Genomic DNA, 21,526 nt, shown 5'->3' with positions numbered 1-21,526 from the left:
TACCATCACTGATATAAAAACATACATAGGAGAGTACTTCTCTCATCATGATGAGATCAATGATAAAAAATATTTATAGCAAAAAATGAAATCAAAGGAGTGTTGGGATGTCATAAAACAAAAAGCTGGAAAAGGCAGGCACAATTTTAATTACAAACATATCAAAGACAGGGGTATGATAAATGAAAACCCTCAAGAATTGGTAAAGTTTGTGAAAGAGTATTTCTCTGGTATTGCTGAGAGGTTGCAGCAAAATCTTCCTAAATGCATGTAGCACTCACAATGACCTTCACAGCAAGCACAATGACGATGTTTCCCACAACAGAGCCTGAAGTCAGAAAAACAATACAGGAATTAAAAAATATGAAGGGTCAGCAGGTTTAGATGGAGTTCCAGTGTAAGTTCAGAAATTTTTCAGAGTTCTAAAATCACACGAGTTGTGCCCTTACTAAAGAAAAGTAACTGAGTTCACAAAAGTGGTACTTGAAGTTTGTAACAGGGAAGACTGTGTTTCGGGCATATCCTTAGACTTGTCCGAGGTCCTTTAGCACTGCTGCCCATAAAATACTACTAAACATGAGGTTTAAGAGGAACAATGAACAAGTGGTTCCAGTCTTAACTGGAAAACAGGTTAAAAAATGTAGAGAGAGAGTCCACACATCTGCTGCTGATACGTTTTTAGTAAAACAACTGTCAAACAAAAACACAAACACAGGTGTTCTCCACAGTAGTATATTGGATATATCAAGGGCTTCCGAGATAGTATTAGACCTGGAAAAAAGGTTCTCTTCACTGATTACAGCAACATCTAATCACTGGTTAAACCCAGAGCTCCAATTAGAGATTAAAACTGAAACCCACAAGGATGTTCACTGTTAGACAGGATGTAATAAAATGTTATTGAACATAAAGAAAAGAAACAGTATACACTTTAGGAATAAGAGGTAAAACAACTCTGTCACATTAGGTATAGATGATAAATCTATAGATTGTTTATCAAGCACAAAGTTATTAGGGACGAATACTGATTATCAGTTAACACAGAATGAGCATACAGAGACACTGGCAAAAATAATGTCATCAGCATGTTATGCTCTTGAGGGGTTTATGTGGGTACCTATAAGGTTTACTAATTCAGGTGCCAGTTGAATGAGCAAAAGATATATTAGTTCATATTATGCCACATTAATGTAATCTGAGAAAGCAGTGGGGGGGAAAAAAATTTGTACCTTCAGATTTTTTACAACACCTCTCTTGTTTTAATGCTTGTAACATACACCTATGTAAGTAACAATAAAAATTTGTCTAGCTCATGAAAGAAAAGTACGTTATTTCTACGAGCTTCATGTACACCTGTTTCCCTCTACGTGCTCCATGAACTATTGGAGCAAATCTTGGGAATAATCCTCAAAACACATCATCATCGGCATTGCTGTACTATGATAGAGAAGAGGTAATTATCATTAACAGGAAGAGATCTTTCAAGACTAATCATTTCCAATTCACGTTGCAGAAGATAAAAAGTAGTATCTATCGTTATGTCCTGCCATGGTGTTTGTATAAAAGAAAAAAACTTTACCAACTGACAGGTGCTTCTGAGTGCCTTACTATCATCATACCTTCTCTCTTGCCAAAGTAATTGTATGTTTATACAAGTTTTACCATCCATTTGCAATAGACAACATCTTACAATATTATACCATTCCTATGTTAACTCAATTCTTATCCACAGGATTATTATTTTCTAGGGAGCAAAGGCACGAAACGTGAGAGTTTTTAAGTTGGAAAAAAAAAGAAGGAATAATAACTAGAAGTAGTAGTTGGTTGGTTTCTTTTTAAAGAGCTATTTAGAAAACTGAGCATCTTACTACACCATGTGAGTACATCTACCAATGTGTGGTGCATATGAGGGATAACACTGCAAAGCATTTCACTAATAGTTCTATACATAATCATGGAACAAGAGCCTGTATGAACTTACATTCACCCAGGAAAAACAACAAAAAAGCTCAAAACATTATTTTCTATCAAGGAATAAAATTGTATAATAAACTGCCCAAGGAAGTGCAAGATATTACTAAAATATATCTATTCGAACATGCAGCTAAAACATTCTTCACAATTAACGCAAACCACACAATTAAAGATTACTTGGAGGACTCAAAGAGTCCTAGGTAATAATCCAAGGAGTTAATTACAATGCCTGGTCGCATTTCAATACATGACCAAGGTTTACTGCTTTTGAAAGAAATTCATATGTAAGTATCTGAAGGGCAGTGCATGATAGTAATGTACGGCTGTGTAGGAGGAATCATGTATGGGGCCCCAAGTCTCAATCTCAAGTCTACTACTGTTCCTCATATATATCAACGAACTTTCATCTAATGTACAAGAAGCAGAATTAGTTCTTTTTGGAGATTAGCTTAATATTGTAATCAATCCAAGCTTACACGTGAAAACAGAAATAACAGCAAGGAATGTTCTTAAAAGGCTCATTGACTGTTTTTTTTCCTCAACCTCAATTTTAAAAAAGATGCAACATATTTAGCGGTACCACACCTTCGATAAGTCTAACACATGATGAGGAAATAATACGTAGGATGGAAACTTCAAAATTCTTAGGAATCCATATTGATGAGAATTTGAACTGGAAGAAACACGTTTTGGAACTCCTAAAACAACTTAGTTCAGCCACATTTGTATTTAGAATTATTGCAAATCTTGGGGAGGGACAAATCAGCAAGCTGACATATTTTGCATATTTTCATTCAATAATGTCCTGGGGTACCTCATCTTTAAGAAAAGACCTGGTGTATGAGTAATATGTGGTCCACACCCATTATCTTGTGGATAACTGTTTAAGGAGTTGGTATTCGGACCATTTCTTCGTAATTCCGTTGTGATGAAACTTCCTGGCAGATTAAAATTGTGTGCCCGACCGAGACTCAAACTCGGGACTTTTGCCTTTCGCGGGCAAGTGCTCTACCATCTGAGCTACCGAAGCACGACTCACGCCCGGTACTCACAGCTTTACTTCTGCCAGTATCTCGTCTCCTACCTTCCAAGCTTTACAGAAGCTCTCCTGCGAACCTTGCAGAGCTAGCACTCCCTTGTGATGTTTGTTTTAAATAACCGACTGCTGTTCAAAAGGAACAATGATGTACATGATTACAATACCAGAATGAAAAATAACATTCATTACTCCACATTAAGGTAGTCTTCAGCAACAAAAGGAGTGCACAATGCTGCAACTAAAATTTTTGATACCTTACTCAGTGATACAAAATATCTGACATAATAAAGTAAAATTTGAAAACAAACAGCAAAAGTTTCTCCTTGACAGCTCCTTCTAATCCGCAGAAGAATTTCCATTACTGTAAAATGTGAAAGGCAGTGGGTAGGAATTAAATATATTTTGTTGTTGCATTGTGTAGCTGAAATCATCCCGAATAGTTACTTCTTGTCATGTCTTTCATACAACGCCCAGTGTCAACAGAAAGTGTTGGTTTGTTTCTCATTACGAACAAAATTATTTTTAAATTGGAATTTTACGTGCCCATTCGACAGAGTGCTCCCAAATTAGTCTAGTCCAATATTCATTTCATTGGTATGTATTAACAGGAACAGTAAAACATGAAGAATAAGCAGCATCCACGGCAACGTAGTAGTGCTGTATGCTTGTTGGTAACAGTCAGCACTGGCCAGGGCAGTGGTGTCGCTGCTAGAGTACTGGTTATACTTCGCGCTTAACTGTCCCTGTCACTATGTGTTGATAAAACAAATATTGCACTAGACTAATCTGGGACTGCTCTATCAAATGGGCATGTAAAATTTCATTTTAAAAATAATTTTGTTTGTACAGGGACAGAAACCGTCTCTTTCCGTTGACACTCGGTATCATACGAAAGATGTGACGAGCACTATTTGTTAAGGCTGACTTCAACTATCCAATGCAAAACCAAAATTGCAAATATCTCCTGAAACACGATAGAAAATGCACCTGACGACTCTTGGGACACACACCCATTACATAACTAACTTTATAAATGCTCAGCAAGTAGCCACATTTAAAAATTTGTGATGTGCATGTAAAATGACTCGTTCGCCATTACAATTTATTGTGCAAGTGATCCACGTAACCTGAAATTAACTAAGTAACTAATATGACCTAGAAGTCATCAGCGGAAATCCTTAGTGCAAGTGGTGATGAAGAGAAAAAACTATGTTTTTATATCATTAGTTTCAGAAGATACTTGTATAACAGGGACCAACCAAATGAGGTGGCGCATCTGTTAACCCTTTCATGAGCTATGGAGGATATACTTCCTACTAAATGTATCTCTTTACAGTATTTAAAAGAATATGTGTCACCACTTCTGTATGCTCCTGGTATCTAGTGGCAGTCTGCTGCACCAGCTGTAGTTTCTGTTTGTTATGAAATATAGCCTTCAGGACTGTGGGAAGCATATATCCCATCAAATAAAGGTGGTTCAATAGTTTTTTGGAAATATGGTTGCCACCAAACTAGTTCCTGGAAGGGGCTTGAGAAGTAAACTTACCATCTGTCATTTGTGGTACTTGGGAAGCATATTTACCACCAACTTAAGGGTATCCCAAACCTTTTAGGAATATGTCTTATCACCTCTGTCTACACCTGACATCTTGTAGTTGTACATTGCACCAGGTGCATGAAGACTGCTACAACCAGTTTCTGTGTGTATCTCAATTCTGAGCTATAGGTTTCTCTTTTATTACCATCACAACTTTTATGTTGTTGTGAGATGATTCTCAGATGAATTTCTTTCTTGTCACTTAGATTATTCTTTGCCATCTGACAAATGAAATACATCTCTCATCATGTGTGGTGGAGAAACCACATAGTTAAAATAAGACCCTGTCAGTTCTATTTCCTCTTCCCTGAATACTGAGTACCGTATTTACTCGAATCTAAGCCGCACTTTTTTTCCGGTTTTTGTAATCCAAAAAACCGCCTGCGGCTTAGAATCGAGTGCAAAGCAAGCGGAAGTTCTTAAAAATGTCGGTGGGTGCCTCCACAACTTAGTTCTGCCGTCGAATATATGTAGCGCTACACAGGCATGCTTTGTGGGCACAAAGATAAATACTGGCGCCAAAACCTCTGCGTCAGTAAATAAATTAAAAAAAAAAAAAAAAAGGTCGAAGACAAGCTTTTTTTCTCCGCACCGAGTTTCGACCACTGCATTTTCATACATTATCCAACGAAGTAAATACAAATTCCGTATTGTTCATCTTCGAATGTAGCAGCATTAATGTACTACGAAAACCCGACTGGCAAGAATGTTTAGGATGTTTGTCAATATGGCCAACTCTACATTCTGATTTTTTTCCTATCTGTGAGAAGTGATTGTTGCTAGTAGGAACTTTTATAAATTGTGAATCACATGCAGTATTCTCTTCACCATAAGAAAGAATGCGAATATAAACATTTTGCTATGTATTGTTTCGTGTTTGCTGCTATCTCATTTAAATCCCGTCTGCGTAATAAACCACAAAACTAGAGTGAGACAACAGCAAACGCGGAAGAATATACATATCATGTCATGTTTATATTCGTATTATTCTTATGCTAAACAGTGATACAGTCAGAAATGAAGCGAGGCAATTGACTAGATTTTTAAATCTAAGATGGCTCTAATTTCTGTGCAGAATGTAATGTACTAAAGAGGCGCCTGCAAAGATTTTCAAACGGAGAAAAATTTTCCACTAAACTCTCGTTCAGAACATCTTCAGGGTGTATACAGGGACAAGGAAAAAAAATTCCCGGATTATTCCCGGATTTCTCCCGGATATCCCGTTTAAAAAAATATGCTTTTTCCCGGGCGACCTACTGTCACTTAGCACAGAAAAAGTTCCCTCGGAACTGTAAAACTTATCAATCCTTTGAATGGTTAACGTTTTATATAATCGCGTAGAACTTCCCGGAAAAAAAAGAAAAGCCGGAGCAGAGAAGTTTTGGAAAGACCTTTGATTTGCAGCAACATATACGCTGCATATTTTCGTATTACGAAAGTATAAATTCGAATTGCACCAAACACAGCTTGTTAGTTTCCGGAGCGTTGCAATCGAGGTTGTGATGTCCTTTTGTAAGCGAGTCATATCTCAAGCCACGAGATCTCGCCAGCCGATGACAGCAGCTATTCAGAGCATAGGACACCACTAGCAAGATTACTGGTTACACAGCGCGAACACACAAGAGGAAAAGTTAACGGTTTACATTAATGTACACAGTACCGTGTATCTACAAGAAAAGCTAAGCTTTCACGTGTAATATTGGTCTTTTTTTGGTGTGATATACTTTAAGATACATCACACAAATGTGCCAGTAAATTTAAAATTGTGACATAAATAACTCGGCTCGAAATTCTTGAAGTGGCTGGTTCTGAAACTGTTCAGTTTCGAACGCTCTGTGATTTAGATATCCATCCCACTTTCACACACGTAACATAATTCATCTTGCGTAAAAAGAAATTTACTTTGAAAGTAACGCTTTTCTAACCACCGTTCGCAATACTGTTAGTTATAGGTTCGATTTACCAGTTGCCAGAGAGCGCCAAAAACGAATTATTGTGCGTGTGCAACTGCAGTGGTGTAGGAAGCCCGCATGTTCGTGTGTATAAAGCACTAAGAGAGCTTACACTACACCATAAAAGAAACAGGGCATCAGAGGATACTCCAAAAGGCATCAAAATTTCGTGAATCATACTAAAATGCATAATTCGGCTTGAAGTGCACATTGGTTTTTTCCAGATTCACAATGAAGTAGGTCCCATCTGATATTAAGCTTTTCAGTGTGGTTTTTGGGATGTAAATTTTCTTGGAGTACCAGTACTCTACGATCTCATGTTTGGTTCTTTATTATGGCATAATGCCATACATGGCAGAAGATGATAACGTGCACTTGAAATTCACCGAACAGTTGGAACTACCCAAAATTGTTAAATGGAACACTTCGTTTCAAATAAAATGATTGCCTCAGCGGAATTTCCTTTGCAAACTTGCAAAAATAACTTCATTCTTCTGCAAGGCGATTAATGCTTGACTGCTACTAACTTGGAAAGAAAATAAAATCAGAAACTGAAATTAATAATATATTTTTGCCCTCCGTAATTATGTGAATGCATTTTAATTCACTTGATAGCTCCCAGCCACAGAAATCCGTTTTGTTTTCATTTGACGTGGGAGTTGTACACGAAGAGAAGCAGCGAAATCACTTAACGTAAACACGGGTCACGTGGAGACTAACCCCCTCCCCACTACAACTCAGACAACTCTGTGCAAGCGCGAATCTGGCAGCTAGGGCGCGCGAGAAAAATTTTTCTCGTTTGCATCTGGCTGCTTGCTGCTACTACCGATGCAGCTAACAGCCAAACTTCAAGAAGCGGGAAGCGAGAGAAGGTACTCCTTATACGCGAGTCAAATGCGCATGCGCAACAGACCGCTGGCAACTGGTCAAACGAACCTAATGTGAACAGTTGTGACGTCATGCTGCTCATAGCAAGCAGTTTGTTACGAAGAATTACAGTCTGCGCCCTACGGCCTTTAACATATTTTTGCTATCTGTAGACGCTTGTGCGTGCACGGTGTTTTGTTGTCGTAAAATGCACATTTCCTTTGCCACTACAGTTTTATTTTTTTCCCTCTCGTTTATATTTTATTGCTGCAGTATCATTCTCCAGTAGCAGGATACAATAACATTCTTTGCTAGAGAATCAATTCTGCAGTCAAAACTACAAAAATGTAACTGAAAGCTAAAACAATGAAAAATTCCCGGAATTCCGAAAAATTCCCGGGTTTTTCCCGGTTTTCTCCCGGATGAAAAAATTCCCGGGTTTTTCCCGGAATTCCCGGTTGTCCCGGGTCGTATACACCCTGATCTTCTATCATACTCAGTCTATTATTTGGTTCTTGTTGATCATTATCAAAGAAAGCAGCAGTGTAAGTAACAACAAGTAGCAGTCTCTTGCCATTGTTTCGCTAATGAGACGATTCCTCTCTCTCTCTTTTTCTTTTTTTTTTTATTTGTAAGCGGCGGTAGCGCGCACAAAAGCAAGCCATGCCGCGATCGGCGACAGGCCGTAAACACGCAGTATCAGAGTACGACAAACAATACATGACACAGTACAGTAATGCATTTTCAGCTTAGAGTGACATAAACACCTATAACAAAGAAAACGGCACTTATCAGATCAAAGCAAAATAAACAATCGATTCAAACCAGACGAAGCACGTGAAAAAGGAAGGGTACCTGTATAAATACGGACAGAGCGCCTGACGCATAGCAATGGCTACCTGGTAAACCTTAACTGCTAAGCTTATGACTCGAACCAAACTACTGTAGCTGTATCGTCATTCATTCAACCTAAATTGTCTCATATTACAGTGGACCAACTTTGTTTCGATTTGGAGATGCGGCTTAAAACTTTTCTCTCCCCTTGAATTTCGAGTCAAATTTCAGGTGCGGCTTAGATCCAGGAAATTTTTTTTACTTGATTTAGAGTCTCATTTTTCAGGTGCGGCTTAGATTCGAGTGCGGCTTAGACTCGAGTAAATACGGTACTGCATTTACATGTCTGTATGACTAAGTTTTTCCAGAATTCATCATATGAAAAATACAGGGACATCAAAACTACTGCTGCCGAGGTCAGCATTTTTGTGTTGTTTAGTAGAGTATATAATGGTAGTCTTACATTTATAGGAGTCGTCCTATATTTAAAGATAAAGATTTGGCTACTGAGGTAAGTGCAGATTTGTTTTGAAGAATTCAGAAGAGCAAGGCTTGGCAAATGATACTCTTGTCCCAACAGGATCAAGATTTCCCAATACACTGAAGTAGCACTCGCGCAAGAAATATACAAGAAATCATGAACTTGCCACTACAACATTCTATTTCTCTTAATAAAATTTGACAATTTCATGAAACACAGGAGAAAATAGCATAAAATTCTATCATCTTAAAAATTTTTGTTGTATCTGAACAGGTGTAAGATGGCTATTTTTTGATGATGTTAATGGATGTGTTAACATTTGTAAAAGAAAATATGTTTGAAGAACGGTGGTCAGAGAAACGTTTTAGTCAACAGTATCTGTTTCTGTGATGGCAGCACTACGAAATTATAGAATCTTTGACAGCCAGTAGTGGATAACTGTGGCGTGCAGCAGGTGGGGTTTCGTTGAGTGTACAGTGTAATGCATGGAAGCACTTTTAGAACTATGTGAGTTGCAGATCTATTACAATGAGGAGTGATGACTCAGAACAATGGTTGGATAGCATACGGACATAAAAAAGGCTTTGAAATGAAGAACAAGGTATTATTTGATGAGGTAAAAAGTTTATTTTCATTTTTGTAGACTTGTATTGTTGGTCCACTTCACCATCGCCTCATCACAGTCCATTTTTGGATAATTATTCTACTGATTGACCTAAGTTAATTTCCTGTATCATGGAAATTATTAGATTAAATGAACTTTCATATTAGAGTCTATTGTTTTCTTTGATAAGTTCCTTCCTAACTGATATTTCGGAACTTAAGTGTTGAGTCATATGTTTCATTGGCATTCTGTATTACGATTATGAACCCAACTTACCTGGACCAACTGTATTTAGTTTTTAGAAGTACTTTTTTTAGCTGTTGTGGAGTCTTGCTGTGTTGCTGTTTCTGCCGGTACTTTATTGTGCAGGTGAGTTTCATAATACGTGATCGTTTCATTTTCTTTGCAGAATGTAGGTTCTGTCAGTTTAGTTTCCAAGGGCCCTATTTCAGAGCAGAAATTTTCTGTGTGTTTCAGGTTACATTCTTATAAAGGCCAACATTACAGTTAGTTGTTGTTTTTTTTAACATAGTTAAGTTTTTGCATGCAGTTCATATTGATAAGTTTTTGCACACAGTTCGCACTGACAAGTCCACTGAGAGTGAAATTATTGGTTTGCTTATTTATTTGCTCATGAATGACATCAGTTTTCAAACACACAGGATTCTTTTCAGTTTCAAGTGAGTGATGTGGCTTTGAGCTCAGTAACACATTTAGTTTGTCAGTCCACACTCCCGCGATGGTATTTACAGTAACATACACACCATTAAAAGCTATTCACACAATAAACTTGTAAATTTTTTATTTCATTTTTTCGTATCTGTAATTGCAATATGAACGATACCAGTGCAGTTTTTGGTGGAAAAAGCGATGTCATTGACTGTTTCAAGCATTTCGAAGCAGCAACAACCATTCTCGACAACTGAATCGCTGGCAGTCAGTTCGACAAGCATGTAGTGCCCTCGCCCGCTAATAGTGGGTGACGGTAGTGCTAAACGGATATGCATGCACTCAAACGCCGAGCTACCGATAGATGTCTCTACGGTTCCACTACCATGATGGTGTTGATGACGTTATGGCTAAAAGCAGACAGGTGGTATCCCATGCTTCAGTTATAAGTAATTTTCGCTGCATTATATCCAATGTCAGAGTACCCTCAAACTTTTTTTTTTTAGAAAAAAAGCACTGGATACTGTATACAAAAAAATACATAGTTAAGTTTTTGCATACAGTTCGCACTGACAAGTCCACTGAGAGTGAAATTATTGGTTTGCTTATTTATTTGCTCATGAATGACATCAGTTTTCAAACACACAGGATTCTTTTCAGTTTCAAGTGAGTGATGTGGCTTTGAGCTCAGTAACACATTTAGTTTGTCAGTCCACACTCCCGCGATTGAATTTACAATAACATACACACCATTAAAAGCTACTCACACAATAAACATGTAAATTTTTATTTCATTTTTTCGTATCTGTAATTGCAATATGAATGATACCAGTGCAGTTTTTGGTGGAAAAAAGCGATGTCATTGACTGTTTCAAGCATTTCGAAGCAGCAACAACCATTCTCGACAACTGAATCACTGGCAGTCAGTTCGACAAGCATGTAGTGCCCTCGCCCGCTAATAGTGGGCGACGGTAGTGCTAAACGGATATGCATGCACTCAAACGCCGAGCTACCGATAGTTGTCTCTACGGTTCCACTACCATGATGGTGTTGATGACGTTATGGCTAAAAGCAGACAGGTGGTATCCCATGCTTCAGTTATAAGTAATTTTCGCTGCATTATATCCAATGTCAGAGTACCCTCAAACTTTTTTTTTAGAAAAAAGCACTGGATACTGTATACAAAAAATGGTGCTTTTTACGTAAAGGTGGTATCCTAAAATGGGAATGCTGTCCTACAAAAAACATTAGTTGATTCAGAATTATTTGGTTATGAGGGACTGAAATGATTTACTAAGTGAGTTGCAAATGAGAAATTCATCAGCTGTTCACATATTAGAATACAGGGTAAAAACATTACCAGCTTTTAATCAGCTTAAGCACACGATGATGACATCCAGTTGAAACAAGAAGGAAAATTAATCCTGAATGAAATGTCTAACAAAGGAAATACATCATATTACACTGACTGTAACTGTTATCATGAGAATAAATTACAGCGGCAAGACCTGTCAAGGAGATACTACCAGTACCAACAGACGTCACTGTAGTCAGATTCATGAACAACGGCAGTTCGCACAAGTCACGGAACTGACAGGTATTGCATTGTTGCTGGTTCCAAGTGACAGTTATGGTACACGCTTAATGTAAGCACGTATCCTGCAAATAATGTTTAGTATGTATGTAATGTTTAGTATGAATGTTTGTAATATGTAATGTAATATGTAATATGTAATATGTAATGTTTAGTATGTATGTTTGTGGCTTACTACCACCATCAACCATGACAACTCACAACAAATGGAATAAAAGTTCATTAAATAACTCACTATGATCATATTTAATGTTCACATTGGGTACGACATTCACAGCAGAGTGCTAGAACACTACTGAAAGCTCATTGGCTGTTGGAGAATACCTGACTTAGGGGCGCAAAACAAGCCTAAACTTGACCGCCATCATTTGTGACTCCAATTATAGATCGCAGAATGATCGTTAGTTTGAGAATGGGTACGAATTGTAAATGCCATTTTTATTTACGTATTAGTTGGTGTTGTGCATATCACATGCACATTAACAAGTATTTCAGTCAGTTTTTCCCAGCTGATCAAGCTCAGCACTATGGCAGGGTTCGAAGGGGAACAGAGACACCAGTTTTGCTGACAGCTAGGATGATTGTCGTGAGGGGAAGCAATGAGTGAGCAGCAAATTTTGTATGTTACCAAGAAAATTGTACTGACTATAAAGTTGGACAAATAGTCACCAATAGTATTCATTTCTGCAGGAGACAGAAAAAGTCTAGATAGGGGTCTCAGGCATACTTACATGTTTCCTGCTGCAATGTTGTCAATACTTGCAATGCTGTATGATCGGAAGAAAAGGGGCTGTGTCAGCTGGTTGTACACAGAAAATGAGGGAGTGGTGGGCAGGTGATATGTTCGGAAGCAAGAGACATTAACATCCTCACATCAGAACAGGAACGAAATGCAATATACACTCAGAAAAACAGCTATGTTCTCAGGTCCCACCGTAACAATAATCTCAGAAATAGCAACATATTTGGAAGAAAAAAACAGCCAAATATTTGTGAGAATGAAGATATAAATTTCACAGCTGTGATACTAGGACGATGACGACGACGATTTGAAATATTGATACTACAGACTACAGTGTTTAAGCAAAAGAGGGAGAAAATAAAACAGTTGGAAAAATTAATGTAAGCCATTTCTTTTTGTTTATTTTATTTCTCCTTGTATTATCAAAATGTAGACAATCAATAAGTGATGTAAGTTTAGAATAAGTATAATGTTAACTTTTTGGTAGATACTTTATGTCAATAAAATAGTATGCAATTTTGATCAGTCAGAATATGTTAAAAATAATTTTTTCTTGAGGAGCCTCTTAAAAAAAGGGAGGGGGGGGGGGTTGTCAAAGTCATTTTATATATGTGTAAGTACAGTACTTTGTTTATGAAGTTTATTCATACTAACATGTTAGAAATATGAAATTTCAGACAAAAGGATTTCAAAAATTATACATAGAATGTAATAAAAAAGATATGTCTGCATACACTAATGTAAATGGGACTCATTATCTTAGAGGGAGGTAACAGAAAATGGTTCAGTCATCAAAATGGACAACTAGAAGTTACATTACCTCATGACCACACAAACATGTTGAAAGACACCACAACATGGTGATAGCTGTCAATTCACTACTCATACAGAGCACTGTCATAACTACAATTATGTCCAATAACACAAATACCTTTTCAGTGCTAAATGACCATCTTAATTGCTTTGATAGAATTTCTTTCAGCACTTGGAGGAAAAGACACACATTAAAAACTGAAATAAAAAATATTTATGTTCCACAATAATATTTATTATATATTTCATTGTAAATTGGCTCTCTAGACTAAAACTGAACAGATTAGTTCACAGAATATCAGTGAGAGATTACAGCTTTATTTCCAAAGACATGTGACCATTTTACAACTATATATCTATACAGAAAACACAAGCATATTTGAGCCACATAAAGAAAATATGAACAAATAAACCTCACTGTACTCGCACATTATTTAAGTACAATGTAATACAAGGTTTATTTGTTCATATCTTCTTTGTGTATTTCAATATGCTTACTTTTTTGTATAGATATATACACTCCTGGAAATGGAAAAAAGAACACATTGACACCGGTGTGTCAGACCCACCATACTTGCTCCGGACACTGCGAGAGGGCTGTACAAACAATGATCACACGCACGGCACAGCGGACACACCAGGAACCGCGGTGTTGGCCGTCGAATGGCGCTAGCTGCGCAGCATTTGTGCACCGCCGCCGTCAGTGTCAGCCAGTTTGCCGTGGCATACGGAGCTCCATCGCAGTCTTTAACACTGGTAGCATGCCGCGACAGCGTGGACGTGAACCGTATGTGCAGTTGACGGACTTTGAGCGAGGGCGTATAGTGGGCATGCGGGAGGCCGGGTGGACGTACCGCCGAATTGCTCAACACGTGGGGCGTGAGGTCTCCACAGTACATCGATGTTGTCGCCAGTGGTCGGCGGAAGGTGCACGTGCCCGTCGACCTGGGACCGGACCGCAGCGACGCACGGATGCACGCCAAGACCGTAGGATCCTACGCAGTGCCATAGGGGACCGCACCGCCACTTCCCAGCAAATTGGGGACACTGTTGCTCCTGGGGTATCGGCGAGGACCATTCGCAACCGTCTCCATGAAGCTGGGCTACGGTCCCGCACACCGTTAAGCCGTCTTCCGCTCACGCCCCAACATCGTGCAGCCCGCCTCCAGTGTTGTCGCGACAGGCGTGAATGGAGGGACGAATGGAGACGTGTCGTCTTCAGCGATGAGAGTCGCTTCTGCCTTGGTGCCAATGATGGTCGTATGCGTGTTTGGCGCCGTGCAGGTGAGCGCCACAATCAGGACTGCATACGACCGAGGCACACAGGGCCAACACCCGGCATCATGGTGTGGGGAGCGATCTCCTACACTGGCCGTACACCACTGGTGATCGTCGAGGGGACACTGAATAGTGCACGGTACATCCAAACCGTCATCGAACCCATCGTTCTACCATTCCTAGACCGGCAAGGGAACTTGCTGTTCCAACAGGACAATGCACGTCCGCATGTATCCTGTGCCACCCAACGTGCTCTAGAAGGTGTAAGTCAACTACCCTGGCCAGCAAGATCTCCGGATCTGTCCCCCATTGAGCATGTTTGGGACTGGATGAAGCGTCGTCTCACGCGGTCTGCACGTCCAGCACGAACGCTGGTCCAACTGAGGCGCCAGGTGGAAATGGCATGGCAAGCCGTTCCACAGGACTACATCCAGCATCTCTACAATCGTCTCCATGGGAGAAAAGCAGCCCTCATTGCTGCGAAAGGTGGATATACACTGTACTAGTGCCGACATTGTGCATGCTCTGTTGCCTGTGTCTATGTGCCTGTGGTTCTGTCAGTGTGATCATGTGATGTATCTGACCCCAGGAATGTGTCAATAAAGTTTCCCCTTCCTGGGACAATGAATTCACGGTGTTCTTATTTCAATTTCCAGGAGTGTAGTTGTGAAATTGTCAACATCTTCAAAAATAGCAGCTTTTGTATATCTGTAAGCTGCCATTGATGTTGTGTGAGCTAATCTGTCTAATCTTTAGGTGTCTGATTACCATCGGTAACACCAAAAGCTTCTTCACAATGAATGCATAATAGGAAGACTACAGACATCACTTACGCACCAAAACAGTGAGTTATTGTACTGCAATCCATCGGTTTTCTGCTCTGGTTTCTTTACCTTTGTATGTGATCTGACCAAATATGTATGCTAGCCTAGTTTTAAGCAGATGCTTTAAAACTCAAAATATCTATGTCTGATGACATGTTTTCATTTGATTCTCAGAAGAAAAATACATGTTGCTGACAAATTTTCTTCTTCAGCTAACAGAGGGGAAAGCTTCATTTTTGGTTCAAGAAGATAAATACCTATCAGCAATGTAAATGCAGACTAAACAGATGATCGGTTTTATTAGCCCAGTGAATTTACTTAGCACTGTAAATCTTTCAAATTCTGTACAATTTCAAATAGTAAAATTCCTTCTCTTTTTCCCTTCCCCGCTACAGTATCCAAAGCATAGATGGAAAGCTCGAGATCCTTCTCTAAAAGAATAAGTTTCACAATATAGAAGTATTACCAGAAACAAGTAAAAAGGGCTGAATGATGCCTCCAATCTTCGTCTTGAATAAGAACTGTCACGACAAAATTAGGGAGACTAGAGCATGAGCAGTGACATGCATGTACAAGGATAAATTAACTGTTCATGAGAGACTGCAGTTGTGCTTCTCTGAACCAGGTTAGCACAGTCTCTTGTTTGTTGCTTCTTTTTAAATTCTATTATTCTATAGAAATATAATAGTAGTTAATTAACTTCATAAAGGCTGTATGACAATTATGCATGGGGGCAACAGTATTATGTGAATTAAGAAAGGCATACCTGCATTTTTCTGGCTACACCCTCCACTTGCGTCTGTTCCAGTCGCATACGCTGAGCTATCCTGAGAGGTGGTGTGCTGCCATCTGAATTGCATGGAAGGGAGTCTCGTGCAACATGTGGATTTCCGAACACAAAGTGCATCTGGACTGCTGCTTGGTCGTTTTTCAGAGCAAGAAGCCCTTGCCACATTACAGGGTAGCGCTGTAAAATAAATTTTAAATAATGTGTGGGCTATTAAAAAGAGCATTACATATTACAAACATTATTCCATAGGTTTATACAGCAGCTACACGTTACAGTATTTACCACGTAATGGTGAGTGTGCTATAAAGATAGTCAGTCAATTTCCTCCATGTGTCTGCTGTTCTTATCAACGTAGCAAGAAATAAATAAATAAATTTACAATATACTCATTTCTAAATAGATAAAACCACCTCCACCTATGATTATGATAATATTTGTGGTAGAAGGCTTTTATACAGAACTCATCTACACAAATTATTGCAAATTATCAAATTATCACATAATCAACAAAGTTAAGACCCCTTTAATGTTCAAGCATGAAACACACATTTTGTAGCACAATAGTCACAATAAGTTCAAGTGCACTCAGGGGAACGAAAGACCAAGACTCTGCAAACGAAAATGTTTTAAATTTAAAAGGGGAAAAAAAGTAATCTCTTGAATATTGCAGGAATGAAGAAATTTTTAAAGATATGCATTCCAACTGATACAGTATGGAGGAGTAAATATACTGTATATAACATTTACTAACATTTACCACTGAATCCTCTCCTGCACTTGACTACTGGTGCCCCCCCCCCAAAAAAAACTTTTTTCCCTTCCCACAGCACTAGCTATACACCTTTCTGGGCTTTCCTCTCACTACAATGCAGATGCCAGTTCCAAAGCATCAAGTAGAGATCTGCATCTGATGTTCATACTCGCTCAAATTGTTAAGTGCATGTAGTTCTGTCAAAGTTCAACAGATGTCAGCGTAATTACTTTGGTTGTGCGGAGCAACTGCTTTTCACTTCCGTCATGCTCACACATTTCACAAATATTTTGCAGACGGTCGCATGTTTAGTAGTCAATGTAATGAACTTCTACCATAATGGCAATTCTCTTCAGGTGGTAAAAAAGAAAGAAGGAATGGGTAAATAAGGGTTCTGCAGTTATTTTAGAACAAATCTGGAAACAGTCAAGTGTTTTTTTGTTGTTGACATGGCAAATAGTTTGTAACAGGACTACACAGTGTACAGCCTATGCAGTGTGTTTCAAAATAGCCCTTTTTAATGTTTTGCCTTGTAAAGGGTACTGCAATTTAAAACAATTCAGTTCTTTGTTGGCCAAGACAGTGATAATTTTCATCATTTTGGTCCCGTCAACCTGGGTTCGTAAATTAAATTAACAAACTTTTCATTATCCGCTGCATAAAACAGGTAGAGTGTATGACTTGGTTCTAAAATCCTAGTAACATGTATATGCACATAATCATATTACTGATTTGCTTTCAGCACTTACATTTTATGCTCTTTCTGGAATTGTTGACATGATGCCATGCAACTCTGGGCAACTGAAAGGTGTTAGACTGAGCATTCAGTGTACGTGCACCCTAATTACCCCATCACAACTCAGTTGCCTGCTGCACAATCTCTCAGCCCGTGAACTGATACTAAAGAGCGTGGGGGGGGGGGGGGGGGGGGGGACTTTGTTCAAAATATCCTCAATGCAAAAAATTGTCAAAGCAATGTTTGGGAGATATTTTTCTCAGTGACTGATAAGGAAGGATATCATGTTGGCTATGTTTACTTTAGCAGGTGCTGTGATCTCCAGTCTTACGGATCCACTACAGCCCATCTGTTGGCACGACACAGCTTCAGTTTTGACACATTACCAGTTTCAATGGAAGACCATGCAACAAAAATGTGCTTTGAAATGTGCGCCACGAATCTTTGTCCATTTACTTTAATATCAGATGGAGGATTTCAATCTCTACATCAGGAGCTCGTATATATCGATCAGAATCTGGACATCTCCATTATTCTGTCTCACTCTACAACAGTGGCACAAAACTCTGGAAGACCAGTCAATGAAATAAGGGTGAGTATGAGGCCCAGTATTGTCCTGACTATAGACGTGAATGTATATATGCATATAGTGAATTTGCGGACTGATCTGTATCAGAAGAGGTGTTACATACCTGTCATTGCACATACTGTTGATCAAGACTGGACATTGCAAAACATGGTACTGGCAACAACACACTATTCAGAGAAGAAGAAATCTATGGAAATTTTCAGGAGCCATATTGGGGAAACATTAATTACAGTCCTTAGTACAGGCTGCATATCAAGCATGTGTAAATTATGTTTATCCGCAAAAGTCAGTTTGTACGTCACTGGTATTTGGCAGTAAGGTACAACTGTTGTATTACCTTATGTTTACAGTAGGTACTAAAAGGACTGAATGAACTTTTGTCTCCATCTCAAGGGGAAGAAAGTAGAAATATGGGCATTGCATGAAGAAACATGTCTATGGCCACTCGTCTGACCTAAAAGTTATGTCCATAGCTGATAAGACAAGATATCAATGTGTGAAGCATACAACAAATGAATGACCACCTTCATACTCTAACAAAAGATCTTGCCAAGAACCTGAGAAAATTCTGGTCCTAAATAAAATTGCTAAGCAGGCCAGATACTTCTATCCAGCCATTCGTTAACCAGCCCAGTGCGGCAATAGAAGACTGCAAAAGGGTGATTTCATCTCAGATCAAACAGGTCAAGAGTGAATGTGTCACATAACTATTTCAAAGTTTGCTGAAAAAAAATATATGTTGAAAGCTCTACATGATACCTCTCCAAACCTACAATATCTTGATTTTCTGATGATTTGTTAAAACACTACAGACCTCTCTAAATGAGGGTATCTGTGAAAATGTCATAACAAATGGTAAAACTGAAAAATTGTAATAAAGAAACCAAAAGTGATACAGATCTGAATTTAATTTCAATAAATACTTTTTCCCAGTACCATGAGACATGATTAATACACACACACTTCTCTAAGCTTCTTTTCATATTTTTTTGGAAAAATAAACAATGAAAATTTGTACCTCTTTGTGAACTTCAAAGTTATGCTTTGGAAACATGAGTAGTCACAGGATGTTAACTGTCTTGAGAAATAATAAAGTGGAATGGTAACTGTCAGCTATGACATTAATGCATGAAATTCTTAAACTGTCAAAAATTTGTACATAAAGATGAAAGAAGCTGAAATTTTTTAATTATTCAGAAATTATTTTCTCCGAAACCCCCATCCTAAATGTTCTAAAAAGTTCATGGTATGTTAGCTGGTCATTGTACGTGCAATAAGAGTGGGCAATATCTGTCTGTACGAAATGAGATATTTTTTAGGTTTCGCCTAGCTCTACTCTCAATGTTAAGAAGTCGTGGACACACAAATATTTAAATTGATTGCTGATTATAAATAAATGTCACACAAAACTGGTTTTTCTGAATCAAAATAATTACTTTACAACATCATAAGTGAGTAGGAAAACAATTCATTATTTTATTCAAAAGCATTTTATAACAAAAATGAGATACAGAATATATACACCCATTTTTCTTCATATGATATTACACAAATTATTATAGTCTTCTGTCATGACTTTACTTCTTCTTGACTTTCCATGTATTAAAATCTCCTACAATGTAACAATCAACACTGCACTGTTGAAAAGAGTACATTTGTCTTTAGTCATCTGCTTCTCATTGAACTTATAAAGCCGAGCTGAATTTTCAAGTGGACAAGGATGATCTAACAAGAGCAGTGCTTGGGAAATGGGAACTACACACTGATCTTTTGATGATTGCCATTTGAAAGCATTAGCAGGACCATGAGGTGTCATAAAGGAAATGATTATATATTACAGCTCTCGAGAGACACTGTCCCACCCACCAATGATTGTCATACACACAAAGTGCCGGTCCCAAGCCTGGGGCCTCACCTTGCAAGTGGTGAGGAAGGAGGAGGGGGAGGAGTAACAACCTCGTTAAAAAACCTGGGCCCATCTGGCTCCAGATGGTAGTACCCTGTAACCTGTAAGGGCCCCTCGCCAGGGTAACAGGTGAAGACAGACAACGGTTGGAAAGCAGAAGAGGATTTTACAAGTCCCAATGGTGGAAAAGTGGAAGAACTGTCTTCGTATCTTACTTCCCATAGCGTCTGTACTCCAGAAGGGCAGCTACAAACGGCCTAAACATATGCTGGCAGCAGCTCTAAAATGCCTTTGGGGGTGGCAATCCCATCATAATAATAGCCTATATGAAATGGTACTTCAAAATCAGCCTCGGAAAAAGTTAGGACGTTCTCTGCAGGTGACACGCAGTTCTTGGGGTGCTGGGGGGAACTGTGAGAAGTGGGCGACTAGGCAGAAACACAATGAAGGTGAAACCCGACCAGATGTTTGATACAGGGGAAACGAAGATGATGATGATGATGATGATGATGATGATGATGATGATGATGATGACGACGACGACAAGGAATGAAGTGGCTCACTACAAAGTCTTCTAATGTATACTGTGGTCTCTGCATTTCACACACAGTAACACACTGCATTTCATGGAGAACTGTTCTTGCAAAATGTGCACTCCGGGATGCAACCCAGTAGTGACCTAATTGAATACCTACCACAAGCTTCATAGCACACCACTCTTCTCTCTTTTTTAAATGGAATTCCCTTGATGGGCTTTCATTTAGAATTAAAGAGTTTCATGTTTATTACTAATGTTGATATGGTGTGTACAAATCCAGTAGCTTCTCTTACAGTATTGACAGCTTCATGCTGGAGATTAAAACTTGTTACAAGATGTTCACAGAGACCTCTTACCCCATCATATGCACTTTGTCCACAACCTTTTGCTGAAAATATCCATTTTTTGTCTTAATTCCTGTATTACATTGTTGATCAAGCTCATAAACCTGAAAGCAGTTTTTAAAATGAGATGCTGCACCATCAATCACATACACATGTTTAGGACAAGCATGGCCTCTAGATGCTATGTCATCAATTATCATTGTAGCATGCATGTGCACTAAAATGAATGAGACCATCACTGACAATAGCAAAACGATGTGGCTGATTTTGCTTCTGATATGGCTTGTCTCTGAATCCTCTGGATATGATGGTGAGCTATTTCTTTCATGACCCAATTTTAACCTCTGTAACAAACTTCTCTGACTCTATTGTCTTCTTTACTTACTCTCCTCCCTCCCACAATGCAGAGGTTACATCATTGTCAGTATCCTGAAGGTGGAATGCTCCAACAGTCATCACTTCAGTACCAGGACATCTTGCACACTCCTACAACCAACATTTATCTTATGGCTCTTGACAGACACACAAAAGCATCAGGTCCATCTCTGTGTACTTCTTTCCTGCAACACTGCTTATGACAAAACAAACAAGTTTCAAATTTGTG

The 21,526-nt window shown here is 38.7% G+C and overlaps 1 protein-coding gene across 1 annotated transcript in view; it reads right to left on the bottom strand.

The window, feature by feature from the left end:
• LOC126153873 (protein split ends-like) overlaps positions 1–21,526 on the bottom strand; it is a 360,157-nt gene that overhangs the window by 11,774 nt on the left and 326,857 nt on the right. The window contains exon 19 of the mRNA XM_049916099.1: positions 16,035–16,235. Coding sequence (XP_049772056.1) covers positions 16,035–16,235 — 201 coding nt within the window. The remainder of the gene's footprint in view (positions 1–16,034; positions 16,236–21,526) is intronic.

This window comes from Schistocerca cancellata, chromosome 2 (genome assembly GCF_023864275.1).
Source record: "Schistocerca cancellata isolate TAMUIC-IGC-003103 chromosome 2, iqSchCanc2.1, whole genome shotgun sequence".
NCBI classification, from domain to species: Eukaryota; Metazoa; Arthropoda; class Insecta; order Orthoptera; family Acrididae; genus Schistocerca; species Schistocerca cancellata.
Note: the sequence above shows the minus strand (reverse complement) of the source record. Positions and strands in the feature narration are given on the sequence as shown.